The sequence below is a fragment of the Salvelinus fontinalis genome, chromosome 26, assembly GCF_029448725.1.
Source record: "Salvelinus fontinalis isolate EN_2023a chromosome 26, ASM2944872v1, whole genome shotgun sequence".
Classification (NCBI taxonomy): Eukaryota; Metazoa; Chordata; class Actinopteri; order Salmoniformes; family Salmonidae; genus Salvelinus; species Salvelinus fontinalis.
The window spans coordinates 31622032-31641632 of record NC_074690.1 but is presented as its reverse complement, the minus strand read 5'-3'; the positions used below and the strand labels follow the sequence as shown (position 1 = coordinate 31641632).

The 19601-nt window shown below is 44.1% G+C and overlaps 1 protein-coding gene across 2 annotated transcripts in view; it reads right to left on the bottom strand.

Moving 5' to 3' along the window:
* LOC129824116 (laminin subunit alpha-3-like) overlaps window positions 1-19601 on the bottom strand; it is a 122055-nt gene that overhangs the window by 69646 nt on the left and 32808 nt on the right. Inside the window, exons 3-12 of one of the 2 annotated variants that reach the window (XM_055883463.1) lie at window positions 15401-15518; window positions 12190-12308; window positions 11892-12062; window positions 10646-10743; window positions 9699-9814; window positions 8461-8579; window positions 7447-7537; window positions 6331-6462; window positions 3184-3234; window positions 237-284 (exon numbers count right to left, since the gene is read on the bottom strand). In XM_055883463.1, coding sequence (XP_055739438.1) covers window positions 237-284; window positions 3184-3234; window positions 6331-6462; window positions 7447-7537; window positions 8461-8579; window positions 9699-9814; window positions 10646-10743; window positions 11892-12062; window positions 12190-12308; window positions 15401-15518 — 1063 coding nt within the window. The remainder of the gene's footprint in view (window positions 1-236; window positions 285-3183; window positions 3235-6330; window positions 6463-7446; window positions 7538-8460; window positions 8580-9698; window positions 9815-10645; window positions 10744-11891; window positions 12063-12189; window positions 12309-15400; window positions 15519-19601) is intronic. The other variant, XM_055883464.1, reaches the window with a different exon arrangement.

The following is a 19601-nucleotide window of genomic DNA, read 5'->3' as shown; positions in this document are numbered from 1 at the left end:
GGAGTCCGGCCAAATGCCCTTAACCTTTGACACTTAAACCCATTTGGACTGAATGGTCCGCTAAAAGGTCTAGTAATCCACTATTTTATGACCTATCCTATCCCTATATAACTCAACCTGACCAACAAGAGCCTGACTCCCGTAGAGGTATCAGGAGCCCTCCTGCCTTACAGGAGTCAGAGCTGAGGCGCTATAAAAACTGTTAGTGTAGCGAAGTGTAGTCTAAACACACTCACGTTGACAGCTGGGTGGTCCGAAATAACCAGCAGGGCAGGCAGTGGGCTCTGTGGAGAGAGAGGAAGGGAGAGAGGAAGAGAGCGAGAGAGTGTGAGAGAGAACGAAAGAGAGAGAAAGAGAGAGTATTGCGTTATTGTTTTCGATATTGAATCGATTCTGACTGCAAGTATCGATTAAAAAAAAGAAGAAGATAGATAGGTAATGTGTTACTGCACCAAAAATCTGGTATTTCTCCTTCTCTAGCTTGTCATCCATCTTTTTTTAAGCCAACATGTTTACAGCTCTTTTACAAGACTGATCAAAACAAATTTACTCATGGTTCTCTCTTGTCCCTCTGCAGCAGACATGGTGAGCAATATGTTTGGAACGTCGAATCGCAATAAAATCAAAGTGTCAAATCGCAATACATATAGAATAGTGAGAATTGCAATACATATCGTATCGGGAACTAAGTACCGTGATAATATTGTATCCTGGAAATTCCAAGCCACAGTTGTTACACTATAAAGGTAAACTCATCAGCTCTATCACTTTTGATCAGATAAACAAGATCATGATCAGAGTGATCAGACTAACATACTGCATAACAAGTGAACATGGGCAGTTTATGTAAATAAACATGTTTAATTGTCACATACAACAGATAGGTGCAGTGATATATAGCGCCCCTAGAGCAAATTAAGGTTAAGTGCCTAGCTCAAGGAAACATCAACAGACTTTGACCTTGTTGGCTTACGTATTCGATACAGCGACATTTTGGTTACTGGCACAACACTAACCGCTAGGCTATCTGCTGCGCTTTATGTGGTCATCAAATCAAATCAAATGTTATTTGTCACATGCACCGCGATATGCTTACTTACAAGCCTTTAACCAACAATGCAGTTTTTAGAAAAATTTGAGTTAAAGAAATATTTACTAAATGAACTAAAGTTTTTCTTAAATTACAAAGCTATATTTACAGGGGTACCGAGACAATGTGCGGGGGGTACAGGTTAATTGAGGTTATTGATGTAATATGTACATGTAGGTAGGGGTAAAGTGACCATGCCTAGATAATAAATAGCGAGTAGAAGCAGCGTAAAAAAAGGGGGTCAATGCAAATAGTCCAGGTAGCCATTTGATTAGATGTTCAGCAGTCTTATGGCTTGGGGGTAGAAGCTGTTAAGGAGCCTTTTGGACCTAGTCAAGGTGCTCCGGTACTGCTTGCCATGCGGTAGCAGAGCGAACAGTCTATGACTAGGGAGCTGGAGTCTTTGGCAATTTTTAGGGCATTCATATGACACCACCTGGTATAGAAGTCCTGAATGGCAGGAAGCTTGGCCCCAGTAATGTACTGGGCCGTACACACCACCCACTTAGCTTAGTGATGAGCTTTGAGGGCACTATGGTGTTGAACGCTGAACTGTAGTCAATAAACAACATTCTAACGTAGGTGTTCCTTTTGTCCAGGTGGGAAAGGGTAGTGTGGAGTGCAATAGAGATTGTGTCATCTGTGGATCTGTTGGGGCGGTATGCGAATTGGAGTGGGTCTAGGGTTTCTAGGATGATGGTGTTGATCTGAGCCATAACTAGCCTTTCAAAGCACTTCATGGCTAAAGATGTGAGTGCTACGGGTTCTAGTCATTTAGGCAGGTTACCTTGGTGTTTCTGGCACAGGGAACACCATGGTGATCTGCTTAAAACATGTTGGTATTATAGACTCGGTCAGGGAAAGGATGAAAATGTCAGTGAAGTTGGTCAGCACATGCTCTTGAGTATATGTCCTGGTAATCCGTCTGTTGACCTGTTTAAAGGTCTTACTCACATCGGCTACGGAGAGTGCTTCAGTGTTGCTTGCCTCGAAGCGCGCATAGAAGTCATTTAGCTAGTCTGGTAGGCTTGTATCACTGGGCAGCTTGCGGCTGGGCATCCCTTTGTAGTCTGTAATAGTTTGCAAGCCCTGCCACATCTGACGAACGTCAGAGCCGGTGTAGTAGGATTCAATCTTAGTCCTGTATTGATGCTTTCCTTGTTTGATGGGTCATGGTAGGGCATAGAGGGAATTCTTATAAGCGTCCGGGTTAGTGTCCCGCTCCTTGAAAGCAGCACCTCTACCCTTTAGCTCAGTGTGGATGTTGCCTGTAATCCCATGGCTTCTGGTTGAGGTATGTACGTACGGTCTCTGTAGGGACGACGTCATCGATGCACTTATTGATGAAGCCGGTGACTGATGTGGTGTACTCATCTATGCCATCAGATGAATCCCGGAACATGTTCCAGTCTGTGATAGCAAAACAGTCCTGTAGCTTAGCATCTGCTTCATCTGACCACTTCCATATTGAGAGTCACTGGTACTTCCTGCTTTAGTTTTTGCTTGTAGGCAGGAATCAGGAGGATAGAATTATGGTCAGATTTGCCAAATGGAGGGCGAGAGAGAGCTTTGCACGAGTCTCTGTGTGTGGAGTAAACGCGGCCTACAGTTTTTTCCCCTCTGGTTGCACGTGACATACTTGTAGAAATGAGGAAAACGGATTTCAGTTTTCCTGCATTAAAGTCCCCGTCCACTAAGAGCGTCAACTCTGGGTGAGCATTTCTTGTTTGCTTATGGCTTTATGCAGCTCGTAGTAGTTTGCAAGCCCTGCCACATCCGACGAGTGTCAGAGCCGGTGTAGTAGGATTCAATCTTAGTCCTGTATTGACGCTTTGCTTGTTTGATGGTTCGAGGGCACAGCGGGATTTCTTATAAGCGTCCAGGTTACAGTCCCGCTCCTTGAAAGCGGCAGCTCTACCCTTTAGCTCAGTGCGGATGTTGCCTGTAATCCATGGCTTCTGGTTGGGGGTATGTGCGTACGGTCTTTGGCCTGTTCCGGTATGAGTAGTAAATCCTTTGCGTCCAACTGTTTGTTAGATTACATTACACTGTGGTTAATTATAGCATCACGTACCCACTATAGCAGCACTTACCTACTATATGGCCTGCAGGAGATTTGGTGGTGGGCTGGTAGATTGGATATCCTGGTTACAAAGAAAAACGTATGATCAATTTCAACACCATGAATATCTTCAGTGTCGTGAGTGCATTGCTCTACTCCAGTAATGTTGCAATCTACACTACATGACCAAAAGTATGTGGACACCTGTTTGTCGAACATCTCATTCCAAAATCATGGGCATTAATATGTAGTTGGTCCCCCCTTTGCTGCTATAATGGCCTCTTCTAGGAAGGCTTTCAAAAAGATGTTAGAATATTGCTGCGGGGACTTGCTTCCATTCAGCCACAAGAGTATTTGTGAAGTTGGGCGATTAGGCCTGGCTTGCAGTCGGCGTTCCAATTCATCCCCAAATGTCTTCAATGAGGTTGAGGTCAGGGCTCTGTGCAGGCCAGTCAAGTTCTTCCACACCGATCTCGACAAACCATTTCTGTATGGATCTAGCTTTGTGCACAGAGGCATTGTCATGCTGAAACAGGAAATGGCCTTCCCCAAACTGTTACCACAAAGTTGGAAGCACAGAATCATCTAGAATGTAATTGTATGCTGTAGAGTTAAGATTTCCCTTCACTGGTACTAAGGGGCCTAGCCCAAACCATGAAAAACAGCCTATGAGCATTATTCCTCCTCCACCAAACTTTACAGTGGACACTATGCATAGTGGCAGGTAGCGTTCTCCTGGTATCCGTCAAACCCATATTTGTCATTCGTCTGCAAGATGGTGAAGCGTGATTAATCACTCCAGAGAACGCCTTTCCACTGAGTCCAATGGCGGAGTCTAAATGCGGCAAGCTTTACACCCCTCCAGCCGACGCTTGGCACTGTGCATTCTGACCTTTGTCTTGTGTGTGGCTGCTCGGCCATGGAAACCCATTTCATGAAGTTCCGGACTAACAGTTATTTTAATGACCTTGCTTCCAGAAGTTTGGAACTCGGTAGTGAGTGTTGCAACCGTAGACAGACGCGCTTCAGTACTCGGCGGTCCTATTCTGTGAGCTTGTATGGCCTACCACTTCGTAGCTGAGCCGTTTTTGATCTTAGACGTTTCCAAAAGAACAGCACTTACAGTTGACCGGGGCAGCTCTAGCAGGGCAGAAACTTGATGAATTGACTTGTTGGAAATGTGGAATCCTATGACGGTGCCATGTTGAAAGTCACTGAGCTCTTCATTAAGGCAATTCTACTGTCAATGTTTGTCTACGGAGATTGCATGGCTGTGTGCTCGACTGTATACACCTGTCAGCAACGGGTGTGGCTAAAATAGCAGAATCCACAAATTTGAAGGGATGTGCACATACTTTTGTATATATAGTGTATATGTGGTACACAGAACAAGGTAAGAGCTAGTAAGAAATAAATTGCATTGAAAACCCCTTGAAAATGCTAAACGATGCAACATGATATGAATCAGAGGGATTTTTCCCTAAAGCTGTCTTCGTGAGCTTTAAATCAAAGACCAAAAAGAAAACCTCCTGGCAAATAGAGAAGGTATCAATGGATAGCAGCCCACCCCAAACAAATAATAACCTTCATTACTTCCAGGGAGTTTAATAAGAAGCATGAACTAGCCTGGCGCACAACCAAAAGTTGGTAGAGGTGCTGACTAACTTCCAGGGAGGCTGTCTACATGTTTAGACTGCTCTTGGAGCGCTCCAAGAGATTAAAACCTGCTTTTAATAATCACATCCAGTAATAAATCTCTGTCCTGTATTAATAAAATGCCAACCCTAATTATTTATTCCACATGAAATCTTCTGTTTATATGACAATGTAAAGCTAACCGACCACCTGGGTATGATTATTCACTCATTACAGTTTCTATATTAAACCTCTGCATAAAGGTTGCCATGATAGGTTTAGTTAATGATTTGTGTCTTCCATCATTAAACCAACGGGACAATCAAGATAATTTACAGACCCTTCCTTTCTACTGTGTTTGGCATGATTTGAGTATTATATAAGGTTGAGTAGGGTGGATGTGGAACGAGGCCAGGAGTCAGGAAGACATCCAGTTTCACTTTTCTATGGGATTGGATTGTTCCTGAGAACACCAGTTAAACAGATTCCAGATTTAGAATCTCAGTAAACAGTGAGGAATAAGGACTGGCGCCTATGACGAAGAGGGCCCCTTGGAGATGAAAATGGCATCATTCAAATAGAAACTGTACGACATCTCTTACTCAAATGTGTCCCAATATGAAGTACTCCTATCATGGATCATTTCAGAAAATAGACATTTTGTGAGAGAGTTTGACAGGCATACTGTAATGTTGATCTATTCTCCTAAACACATTGTGAGTGACACATGATGATTGCTGTGGCAAGTCAATGTGGAGAGACGCCCTAAAATAAGGGCTTGTCAGTCATTGCTCTTGGTCCGACACCAGAAGAAGCACGAGGAATGTTCTAAATACAGACTGCTGACACATGACCTTGTGCATCATCACGAACTGCCACAATATCTAAAGGTATATAGTCAGAATATGTGACAACAACTCAACCTAAAGACAGACAAGGTGTGGTACGTGTCTTTGTTGACATGCTACGGTGAAGGTATGACAGAATGAGGTGAGCGTGGTAAAGAATTGATATTTCAATTTCTCTGCGGGTATGTTGTAGCAGTATTGCAGCTCCACAGAAAACATATCCTGCATACTTCTGGGCACGTTGGAGGAGCAATCTTGGCTAGTCTCTCTAAGTGTCTGAAACTCTTCGACAAGCACACAAAGGAAAACGACCCAAAACATGAAATAATTCAACATAAATTCAAACATGTTGTAATGAACAGCATATGTAGGAATGAGGTCAATTTGCATTCTTCAGATCCCAACTCTTCAATACACTCGTGGCTCTTACTATAGTAATGCTTCCCCTGAGGTAAAATGCAGGACTGGGTCCAAATGTACACCGAGCAAGGGCATGGCACTATTGTACCGCTTCTTACTTGTTATTCATTCATTTGTTTGTTCATTGTCTCACTGGTCAATTTATACATTTATTCCTTCCTTCATTCATTCATCCATCCGTTCATTTCTCTGGGTACAACAGATTTCCTATGTCAAATAATCAATTTATACAAGTAATATGTACATCATGTTAGAAATGAGGAAAGGTTACATACTAATGCACTGCGGGTAGCCATAGTAACTGTCTGCACAGCGTTCACAGTTGTTTCCGGTGAATTCTGGCCGGCAGTGGCAACGTCCTGTCCCCATCTCACAACCAGCAGTAGTCCTGGCATCACACCTGCAGGCTGTAGTCACACATGCACACACGCACGCAAACAGAAATGTGCCCACACACATACACACCAAAATACTGCTCTTGAGACATACAACAACAATCAAAGAAAATGTTGATAGAACTAAACAGCTTTTACTATCTGTGTTTTCCCAAGTCAACACATTCCGCTGTTAAGCTTACTTAATTTAATTTGTAGCTTCTTTGGTCTCTCCAAAGCGCTGAGGGCAACCATTTTCATTTCATCCACACTCAAAGCACAAACACAACTGGCAGCTATTTACAGTGCGTTATTGTACAGTCCAGGTGTGCAAAACTCTTAGAGATTTACCCAGAAAGACCAAATGTGATTTTGACATGTATTGACTCAAGGGGTGTGAATACTTATGTAAATTAGATATTTCTATATTACATTTTCAGTAAATTTGCACAAATTTCCAAAAACATGTTTTCACTTTGTCATTATGGGTTATTGTGTGTAAAATATTTAATCCATTTTGAATTCAGGCTGTAACACAACAAAATGTGGAATAAGTCAAGGCGTATTCTACTTTCTGAAGGCACTGTATGTGGCGAGGAGGATCAACGACGTACCACGCTAGCAATGTAAACAAGTGTGGCGCCGAATTTAGCAACACTACAAGTGGCTAGAGCTAGTGGTTGGTGCCACTGTGTATACAAACGACACCGAAGTCTCTTTTCCATGTTGGTCTCCTTATCCATAGGTCAGAAAGCAAGCTACAGCAGCTCTTTACTAAACATTAGTACCCCAACTATTTGATATACTGTATGACAAAACGTTGCACATGTAGGCCTACAATTCTGCCAGTAACCATACTGTTTGGTAATATATAACTAAAGGTGATATTTTCACATCATAAAAAATATATTGTCATCATTAGAAGGCACTTTAGGAACAAAGGAAGACACTAAGGCCATAGAGAAAGGAGAAACTGAGAAAAAGAGTTTGAAGAAGAGAAGAAAAGGTCTAGCTCACGTATGCATCCACTGTGAGACTCTGGAGGGGATCCATGGGGTCTGTAGAATCCATCAGCACAAAGCTCACAGTTCACTCCCGCTGTGTTGTGCTAGTGAGAGGGAAACACACAGAGCAGTCAAACACCACACAACAATGGAGTGACTGGTTCAGAGGGACACTATGTTTTGGTTGCAACTAAGGTTCCTCTCAGGCAAGAAGACAAACTGCAAAACGGGTGATTTCTAAAACCTATAGACAAATGTTTTTATCAAACACTCCTTACTGTTGCTAATCCATCTGCTTGCGGTACCACCAGTATCTTATCCTCTTTCACACTGAGCATGCAGTTTAGAGAGATGGCTTTTTAACATGCTTCCTGCAAGGGTATTTTAGTCCAAAAGGATAACAGTGCATCTCATAATTGGTGTTGAGGAAAAGTACTTTGACTTGGGAGATTTAGTCAAAATGAACTGGCTGACATCTTGTTTGATTTGGAACACATGCCAACCGCTGCACAGAGAGGGATATCTCTGCATGCCAATATCTCTGCATGCCAACCCCTGCACAGAGAGGGATATCTCTGCATGCCAATATCTCTGCATGCCACAAGGAGTTTAATACAGAGAATATCCACCATTTGTACGTTGACTTGGAACTGAAGTGAAATTTCCATTACAGACCTCCATGTCTGCTCCTAGATCTGGGTCATGTTTATTAGGGCACACCGTAGCGAAACGTTTTGCGATGGCAAACGAAAACAAGTGTTTCTTATTGGACAAGTTCAGGTAGTACCTCCTAGTTTCACTCCATTCGCTTCTGTTTTGTGCCTACTGAACACTACCCTTATTCTTATTCTAGTGTAGGCATGCTCCCACATACATGCTATACATACCATACATAATGTCAAATTACAATAATTCATGTCACACATAAAATCCTAAATGTAGATGATGAACAGTCTTGGTGCTTGTCTCTCTCTCTCACACACACACACACACAGGAATCCGTTCGGACTTGTAACAGGCTTCATACCTGGCAGTTGATGCACACTCCTCCGCCGTCGTACCTGCCGAATGTGTCTAAACTTGCTCTCCTCTGCTCCACCTCTGGGTCGTAATAACACTCAGTGGCATGTGAATGGCACTGGCAGACTGTGGGAGAAATCCCCGAAACAGTCAGCAAGTAAACACACACATGAAGCAGAGGTGCGCACACACACACAAAACAGACACACACACACACACACACACACATGAAACAGAGACAGGTAAGAGCAAGTTCTGTATTTTATATCTTACAGTATATCTACTTACTATCCCTTCCCAAAGGAGAGTGATGTGACTATAAAGTCACTAGAAAGGCTCTCAATATACAGTCAACCCTAACAGGACAGTACATCCACTACTTCCTCCTCCTCAATCTGCCTCGTTAATGTTTCTGAATGGTCAAGGCGCATGTTCTAAGACGTCAGTGTACTGATTGGATTACAGACTTCTCCACTCTTTCGATCTCTCTCTCTTGTTCTGCGGTTGTAGAGTTGCAGGCTCCAGTTTCAGCATCTCCGACTCTGGGCTCGGGAGGGAGAATCTTGTCAACAGGCCAGGGCAATTAGGAACCAGCTGGCATTGGGACTGACTGAGTGGCTGTGTAGAGGACAGCAGTATTGGCGCTGGGCTAGCTACAGTAGACTGCATGCAGTGCAGTACATCACACACATACCACATGAGTAATTCTCTTAACAGTTTGCTTAGGCATCTTCCTAGTTCCAACACCATATCAGGGCATTAAGCACTGAAGCTAATGTGGTAGAGGAGGTGGCGGGAGAACCGTAATGAAGACATTCTGTGGCTGTACTTTCTCGAGCAGTGTCATTGAAACACATTCATGACAAAGGAGAAAGCAGAGAACAGTTATACCCTTTTCCAGGGTCGCAACTTTCATGTCACCCCACATTCTGAAATTGCATTTCTGTCCCCCTGAGTTTTATCATTGGAATGTGATACAAAACGAGGCAACGGTGTGCATTATGACCATACAGACATCTCCCGAGCGGTCGGGGAGGCTGTTTGGAGAGTTTATCCGACTAGATTTAAAAAATGATTAAAAAATGATGTCCCCCCCCGCTTCAAAAACCAAAGTTGCGCCCCTGCCCTTTTCACACTCTCATGCCAACCCCCGACCAAACTGTGCTTGGTTTGGAACACGTTGGCACAAAGCAAAGAGAGGAAGGTGAGGGTGGCAAAGAGAGGAGGGTGGAGTGTGGTACTCACGTTGGCACTCGTTGGGACTGTCTGTCGTAGCAGCACGCCATGGCTTCTGGTTGAACCCTGGACAGCAGCGGTCACATGACTCACCACAGGTGTTGTGTTCGCACTCGCACTGTAGCCTAAAGACAGGTGTAGAAAAGAATAGACTGGGTTTCCTGCATCATTCTTTCATGTTTACGACTTTCAATTGAAGAAAGGGAGTAGCCTACAGTATATCATCAATAAGAAGCATCTGGTGACTGTTCACTCAAGACTCAAAAACATATCTAAATCAATTTTAGATGGACCTTGATGCAAGGTGTAAAACAGTAAAGTCCCTTCCAAAGTGAATGAAGCCACTATGGTTAGATCAATCATTCACTGTCAAACTATCGTATGATGTCATCGACCCTTATTGTTTTTCATTGCCCATAAAATACATCAACTCCATAAGGACATCATCTTGGCCTCTTGCCAATGGATTACATCACAATCGCAATCACTACTAATCAGGATATCTAAAACATGGTGCCTTTTACAATGGCAATGCCAGGAAACAAACAGATGAAGTCATTTCCTTTCTACCAAATCCAGAGCTATCTTTTCAACCTCAAGAGCACAGTGACAGCGTCTGTGTCTAAGTTAAAACAACACTTTTGTCAGTTAACCTCATCCCCCATACGCTTTACAACCCCCTAACCACAGCACATCCATTCACCCCTGTAAATGACAAATAAACTAAAGTAATGATTTGTCATACTGAACTACTCAATGAATCCTCTGTTTTTGTTTTGGGGAACTTTTACACACATAATTACGGCCCATGTTCAATAGGCTACAGTATGAATGAACGAAAGGTAACGGATTCAACTGTAAGTATAAACAACAACAGACAAGTATACGTTTCTGGAGAACGAAACAGTAAACAAAGAAGCAGGTGAAAACAAGTATGAAAGCAGTAAACTACTCACCGATTGGGTTTGCCTTGGTTACGCCCCCCACACACCTCCGCGTGGCCGTGACAAACGCAGCGTCCCCCGACACTGATGTCTTTGATGCTGTAGTAATACTGTCAACAACGCAGAGGGAACAACACCGTCGGAACACTGTAGCAAGACCAACAACCATCTGCTCTATCCGAAACACCACATATCAACCTCACCTAAACAAACCCAGACATAGTCTGCCAATGCAGCGTAGGTGAGTTACATTGGGTTCTTTGGTTTTAGTCATAGCCTAGGCCACAGACGCTCACTAGCATAATTGAAGCTGGAGTTATTCAGGTATGCCTATCTTATACGGTATATCAACGGCAGGTAGCCTATCGGTTAAGAGCGTTGGGCCAGTAACCGAAAGGTCGCTGGTTCGAATCCTCGAGCCGGCAAGGTGGAAGAATCTGCTTGGCAGATTGAGCAAGGCAGCTAACCCTGAACAACAACTGTTCCCTTGGCGATGATGTGGATGTTGATTAAGGCAGCCCCCTGCACCTCTCTGGTTCAGAGGGGTTGGGTTAAATGCGGAAGACACATTTCAGTTGAATGCATTCAGTTGACTAGGTATCCCCTTCTCCACTGTTTCAGCCGCTGTCTGTCTGCCAGCCCAGCTTCTACGGGACACTAGAGTCTCTCTTGTGGGGCACTGCTCTTAGAGCATAAACATGTTAGTTTTGATTCATATACACCCTAACTGGTGAACAGCTTTCCTGTATGGGTTCTGTGCTGCACTTCACAATGGCCTCATACTGTACACACTTGCTCTAAAAACATGAGTGTGTGTGTGTGTGCGCCTGTCTGTCTGCGCGTGTGTGTGTTGTCCCACACTGTGCTGTGTTACTGAAGCGTGTTCCTGCAGCACCAGGGAGCTGTCTGGACCAGTCTTCACATTCTCTGCCTGTGTGTGGAGGGAATTACCCTGGTGAAGACTGGACAGACACCTCTGGCAGGGAGCCCCGACCAGGAGGAAGGAATGTGCAGCGAGAGAGAAATCAGGTCAGTGTGTTTGTGTCAGCAGAAAGGTGCTGAGAGGGGCTACATCTTGTCACATTGGGCAATGAGGCAGAAGGTAGGCTAAACATAACAGGTTGGTGTGAGACCATGTCATTGTGTGCTCTGCTGATGATGCATTCCTTGTTGCCCCTGAGGGGGTTGGTAAAGTTGAAGTAAATTGAACTGATCTGAACTGTAATGAAATGAACTGGGTGCCTTTTGTGTGACTCACCCTGCGTGTGACAGTGGGGTCCCTCTGGGCCTTGGAAATTAGGTGCCCCAACAGAGTGCTGGTCCTGAGGAAGTGCAGGCGGATGTTGGTGGCCTTGGTGAAATCTCTCAGCACTGGAGAATAGCTGAAGTTCTTAGAGCCCGGGCGACCGTTGACCAGGGACACCACAATCTGGACAACAACAACATTACTCAGACACAAATATCCCTATCACTCTGTAGAAGTAGTAGTCTTTTGGTACATTTTACAGGATTCAACATTGTGACAATCTTATGTTCCTATTCAATGAGTTTCACACCTCTCCGTTCTCCAATGGAACGATCTTTGAGTACTCTGTGGTGCAGATCTGGTCATCATCTCGGACTACGCGTCCATTTGGTTCTTTGCCAAACCTCTCAATGCACTCCCTTTTAGAATCTGACAAGAACAAACAGAGTGACATGTCAACCACTATCATCTCTGTATCAGGGGCCAACCGTAACGTTATGTTTCTAAGAGACTTCATCAAAATTCTTCAGATTATTTCCATTACTCTAGCCCCCTGGCCCTTTGTAGCGCTCTGTTGTGGCAGTACATTCCAATGCTTCATCAATGTCTTGGTGTCCTCTTTTACCCTGTTCACATGTCTCACTAAATCCAAATTTGAACCTGTGTCCTATCGATGCCTGTGGCTACAGAGGCGTCTCCCAACCTTGCTGTCATGGTGATTTGGCATAACAATTGTTTAAGCATCCTTTACAAGCTTCTACTGACTGCTGATTTCCACATGTGGATACTAGGTTATCTGACCTATTCCCACCCTGCCCACTGATAAGACAACCTGATCTCCTTTATCGACATGACAGCAACAACTTGGTGAGGAAACTGCATGACGACCTCAAGCATAGTATACGCTGCCGTTCAAAACGTTGGGCTCACTTAGAAATGTCCTTGTTTTCCATTAAAATATACATGAAATGAGTTGCAAAATGAATAGGAAATATAGTCAAGACGATGACAAGGTTATAAATAATGATTTTTAATTGAAATAATAATTGTGTCCTTCAAACTTTGCTTTCGTCAAAGACTCCTCCATTTGCAGAAATTACAGCCTTGCAGACCTTTGGCATTCTAGTTGTCAATTTGTTGAGGTAACCTGAAGAGATTTCACCCCATGCTTCCTGAAGCACCTCCCACAAGTTGGATTGGCTAGATGGGCACTTCTTACGTACCATACGGTCAAGCTGCTCCCACAACAGCTCAATAGAGTTGAGATCCGGTGATTGTAATGGCTACTCTATTATAGACAGAATACCAGCTGACTGCTTCTTCCCTAAATAGTTATTGCATAGTTTGGAGCTGTACTTTGGGTTATTGTCCTGTTGTAGGAGGAAATTGGCTCCAATTAAGCGCCGTCCACAGGGTATGGCATGGCGTTGCAAAATGGAGTGATAGCCTTCCTTCTTAAAGATCCCTTTTACCCTGTCCAAATCTCCCACTTTACCACCACCAAAGCACCTCCAGACCATCACATTGCCTCCACCATGCTTGACAGATGGCGTCAAGCACTCCTCCAGCATCTTTTCATTTTTTCTGCGTCTCACTAATGTTCTTCTTTGTGATCAGAATCCCTCAAACTTAGATTTGTCTGTCCATAACACTTTTTTCCAATCTTCCTCTGTCCAGTGACTGTGTTCTTTTGCCCATCTTAATCTTTGTATTGGCCAGTCTGAGATATGGATTTTTCTTTGCAACTCTGCCTAGCCAGCATCCCAGAGTTGCCTCTTCACTGTTGACGTTGAGACTGATGTTATGCGGGTACTATTTAATGAAGCTGCCAGTTGAGGACTTGTGAGGCGTCTGTTTCTCAAAATAGACACTCTAATGTACTTGTCCTCTTGCTCAGTTGTGCACCAGGGCCTCCCACTCCTCTTTCTTTTCTGGTTAGAGACAGTTTGCGCTGTTCTGTGAAGTAAGTAGCACACATAGCTGTACGAGATCTTTAGTTTCTTGCCAATTTCTCGCATGGAATAGCCTTCAATTCTCAGAACAAGAATAGACTGACGAGTTTCAGAAGAAAGTACTTTGTTTCTGGCCATTTTGAGCCTGTAATCGAACCCACAAATGCTGATGCTCCAGATACTCAACTAGTCTTAAGGCCAGTTTTATTGCCTCTTAAATCAGGACAACAGTTTTCAGCTGTGCTAACATAATTGCAAAAGGGTGTTCTAATGATCAATTAGCCTTTTAAAATGATAAACTTGGATTAGCTAACAAAACGTGCCATTGGAACACAGGAGTGATGGTTGGTGATAATGGGCCTCTGTACGCCTACGTAGATATTCCATTAAAAAATCAGCCGTTTCCAGCTACAATAGTCATTTACTACATTAACAATGTCTACACTGTATTTCTGATCAATTTTTTGTTATTTTAATGGACAAAAAAAGTGTGCTTTTCGTTCAAAAACAAGGACATTTCTAAGTGACCCAAACTTTTGAACAGTAGTGTATAATAAATGCAATCCGGTTTATTCCTCTTTGACATTGAGCAGTATTACAAACCACTGACTGAGTTATACCATATTCCTGTGTTTCATATTGCTGGTTCTAAACATAGAAGCCAGAAGAGTGCACACACTCTCTGAGGGCCCCAAGGGTTTTGTCTTTTGGAAGGCCTATTCCCAGAAAAGTAAAAAATATTGGTGCCATTTGTTTGAAAATAAATATACTGAATACCAAGAATCAAAGACCATAAAATATTGAGAGCCAGGAATATATACATTTTCCAGAGACACATTAAGAGAGAGAGAGTTCAAAAGAGAGAGAGAGATCAAGAGAGAGAGAGATCAAGAGAGAGAGATCAAGAGAGAGAGATCAAGAGAGAGCAAGAGAGAGAGAGATCAAGAGAGAGAGAGACCAAGAGAGAGCAAGAGCAAGAGAGAGAGAGAGATCAAGAGAGATCAAGAGAGAAAGAGAGCGAGAGAGATCGAGATTAAGGAGAAGACAAAGAAAAGCCTAAAATTAAATTCAAAAGGAGATATAAGGCACAGCAGTTTCTGCTGGAAAGGTGCCTCACAGGGACTGAGCATGTCTTCACTTTAAGAACAGGCCGGTGAGCTTGTGTATGGGGAGGTAAAGTATATTGGAGAGGGCAGGCCTACTGACTGGATCATAAGTCACTTATAAACCAAGCTCTTTGCACTTATGGTAAGTATTAGGATTACAGTTCCGGGGGACAGCACGTTTTTCATTGGACTTCACAAATCCTTTTCACTTTGAAGGTATTTCATCACAATCTATAATGTTTGTCAATTCCCTCTAGGCTGCATTAAGCAGCAACACAATCTCAACATGTACCGGACGACAGGTCATCTCATTGGTTCAATAACTCATATATAAACACAGTTTTCAACTTTTTCAACAGTTTTCAAGTCCTGCAAAAGCTGACTACCAGACCCAACCAAGAGCCTTGAGAAGCACTAGCATAACAGACACGTGTGAATGGGAAAATAAAACAGTAATACTTACGAGCAAAGTACTGCCACGGAGCATACGTTTTCCCATGGTCCAAGGAGCGCTCCAGGACCCATAGGTCAGGCCGAGGGGCGTTGGCAAACTTGATGAGGATGTAGGCCACATGGAAGAGCTGAAAATAATATTAGCACAAAGAGCAGATCAGTGTGAAACAGAGGGCTACAAACAAACATGTTGTTAATTGATTCTGGCATTAGTTGTGGTTGGTTCAAAATGCTGTGGTTTCCTGGGCCTTGGTCCACTAACACCAGCTCAGACTTGGCAGAAGGCTGAGCCTCAGCCACAGACAATACTCCATTTCCTTTTACGTGAAGGCCGGAGCACAATCACGTCAACAACAATAATCTACTCTACTGTACCTCCGGCAAAAATACAAAATGCAAAATGCAACAATGGATATTGGCGGGAACTGGAACGTGCTGTCGTACACATAAATCCAGAGCATCCCAAACATGCTCAATGGGTGACATGTCTGGTGAGTATGCAGGCCATGGAAGAACTGGGAAATGTTCAGCTTCCAGGAATTGTGTACAGATCTTTGCGACATGGGACCGTGCATTATCATAATGAAACATGAGGTGACGGCTGTGGATGAATGACACGACAACAGGCCTCAGGATCTCGTCACGGTATCTCTGTGTATTCAAATTACCATTGATAAAATGCAATTGTGTTCATTGTCCGTAGCTTATGCCTGCCTATACCATAACCCCACCGCCACCATGGGGCACTCTGTTCACAACATTGACATCAGCAAACTGCTCACCCACACAATGCCATACACGCTGTCTGCCATCTGCCCAGTACAGTTGAAAACGTGATTCATCCGTGAAGAGCACACTTGTCTAGCGCGCCAATGGCCATCAAAGATGAGCATTTGCCCACGGAAGTAGGTTACGACGCCAAACTACAGTCAGGTCAAGACCCTGTTGAGGATGACGAGCACGCAGATGGTCTTCCCTGAGACGGTTTATGACCGTTTTTTTGTGCAGAAAATCTTTGGTTGTGGAAACCCACAGTTTCATCAGCTGTCCGGGTGGCTGGTCTCAGACAATCCCGTAGGTAAAGAATTCGGATGTGGAGGTCCTGGGCTCGCGTGGTTACACGTGGTCTATGGTTGTGAGGATGTTGGAAATACCGCCAAATTCTCTAAAATGACGTTGGAGTCATTCTTTACCCGAATTCTTTACCTACGGCATATGGTAGAGAAATTAACATTAAATCCTCTGGCAACAGCTCTGGTGGACATTCCTGCAGTCAGCATGCCAATTGCACGCTCCCTCAAAACATGAGACATCTGTGGCATTGTGTTGTGTGACAAAACTGCACATTTTAGAGTGGCCTTTTATTGTCCCCAGCACCTGTGTAATGATCATGCTGTTTAATCTGCTTCTTTATATGCCACGCCTGTCAGGTGGATGGATCATCTTGGCAAAGGCAAAATGCTCACTAACAGGGATCTATACAAATGTGTGCACAACATTTGAGAGAAATAAGCTTTTTGTGGGTATGGAACATTTCTGGGCTATTTTATTGTAGCTCATTGATATTTCTGTTCAGTGTAGTATGGTACAGTAAAATACAACAGTCGGATTTTACAAAGCCCCAACAAGACCTGTGTGTAGTGGATGAAACTGCTGCAGGTGCTTCTGAAATACCCGGCGCTCCGAAACGATATCTCTACCATCAGACAACACAGGTTACACAAGAGCACCTGATGATGAAGATGACTTATCCTTCCCCCAGTGTACACTACCCTATCTCTAAGTCCCTCATGGCTATGTTTCCACACTCAATGTTCCTATCTCGCCATCATCATCATCATCATCAGGGCTCAAGAGCGGGTTGCTTCAGTTCCATTGAATAGAATTAAAAGCTGCTTTTTTCAACCGTCAAAGCTGTCTTTGTGGTAGTTGACATTGCCTTTGCCCAGTTTGGACTTAGAACTTACGACATCAGACCACACGGCATGGGACAATCGCAGTGTAAACAAACATACCTGACCACCCCCACCCTCACTTCTGTGATTTGTTCAATGTAATGTCAAAATGCAGATCTCTGCCGAAATAGGCATACCCCAATGTAATTATTTATCATGAGAGGGCCATAAACATTACCTAGTAATGCTTACACTGCCAGAAAGATTCAAATATAACTTTTCTGCTGAAAAAGTGTTAGGCATTGCTAAGGTGTAGTCACATTTGAGGACACAAGCTGAAGTACACAGTGCAAATTATATTCCACCGAGTCGTGGCTGAACGACAACACGGATAATATAGAGCTGGCGGGATTTTCCGTGCACCGGCAGAACAGAGTCTGGTAAGACGAGGGGAGGGGTGTGTGTCTATTTGTCAATAACAACTGGTGCGCAATGTCGAATATTAAAGAAGTCTCGAGGTATTGCAAACCTTAGTTGAGTACCTTAAAATAAGCCGTAGATTACATTATCTACCAAGAGAGTTCTCATCTATATCTTTCGTAGCCGTCTATTTACAACCACAGACTGATCCTGGCACTAAGACCACACTCAACCAACTCTATAAGGCCATAAGCAAACAAGAAAATGCTCATCCAGAAACGGCGCTCCTAGTGGCCAGACACTTTAATGCAGGCAAACTTAAATCCGTTTTACCTCATTTCTACCAGCATGTCACATGTGCAACCAGAGGCAAAAAAACTCTAGACCACCTTAACTCCACACACAGAGATGCATACAAAGCTCTCCCCCACCCTCCATTTGGCAAATCTAACAATAATTCTATCCTCATGATTCCTACTTACAAGCAAAAACTAAAGCAGGAAGAATCAGTGACTCGCTCAGTATGGAAGTGGTCAGATGAAGAGGATGCTACACTACAGGACTGTTTTGCTAGCACAAACTGGAATATGTTCCGGGATTCATCCGATGGCATTGAGGAGTACACCACATCAGTCACCGGCTTCATCAACAAGGGCATCGACCATGTCGTCCCCACAGTGACCGTCCGTACATATCCCAACCAGAAGCCATGGATTACAGGCAACATCCGCATTGAGCTAAAGGCTAGAGCTACCGCTTTCAAGGAAGATAAACTAATCCGGACACTTATAAGATATCCCGCTATGCCCTTAGATGAACCATAAAAACAAGCAAAGCTTCAATACAGGATTAAGATTGAATCCTACTACACCGGTTCTGATGCTCATCGGATGAGGCAGGGCTTGAAAACTATTACGGACTACAAAGGGAAACCCAGACGCGAGCTGCCCAGTGACGCGAACCTACCAGACAAGTTAAATGCTGTTCTGGACGACTGTGTGATAACGCTCTCGGTAGCCAATGTGAGCAAGACCTCAACATTCACAAAGCCGTGGGGCCAGATGGATTACAAGGACGTGTACTCAAAGCATGTGCGGACCAACTGGCAAGTGTCTTCACTGACATTTTTAACCTCTCCCTGACCGAGTCTGTAATACCTACATGTTCAAGCAGACCACCATAGTCCCTGTGCCCAAGGAAGCGAAGGTAACCTGCCTAGATGATTACCACCCCGTAGCACTCACGTCGGTAGCCATGAAGTGCTTTGAAAGGCTGGTCATGGCTCAAATCAACAGCATTCTCCCGGATGCCCTAGACCCACTCCAATTCGCATACCGCCCCAACAGATCCACAGATGAAGCAATCTCAATCGCACTCCACACTGCCCTTTGCCACCTGGACAAAAGGAACACCTATGTGAGAATGCTGTTCATTGACTACAGCTCAGCATTCAAAACCATAGTGCCCATGAAGCTCATCACCAATCTAAGGACCCTGGGACTAAACACCTCCCTCTGCAACTGGATCCTGGACTTCCTGACGGACCGCCTCCAGGTGGTTAGGGTATGCAACAACACGCCTGCCACTCTGATGCTCAACACTGGGGCCACTCAGGGGTGTGTACTTAGTCCCCTCCTGTACTCCTTGTTCACTCACGACTGCGTGGCCAAACACGACTCCAACACCATTATTAAGTTTGCTGTTGACACAACAGTGGTAGGCATGATCACCGACAACGATGAGACAGCTTATAGGGAGGAGGTCAGAGACCTGGCAGTGTGATGCCAGGACAACAACCTCTCCCTCAATGTGAGCATGACAAAGGAGCTGATCGTGGACTACAGGAAAAGCCGGGCGAACAGGCCCCCATTAACATCGATGGGGCTGTAGTGGAGT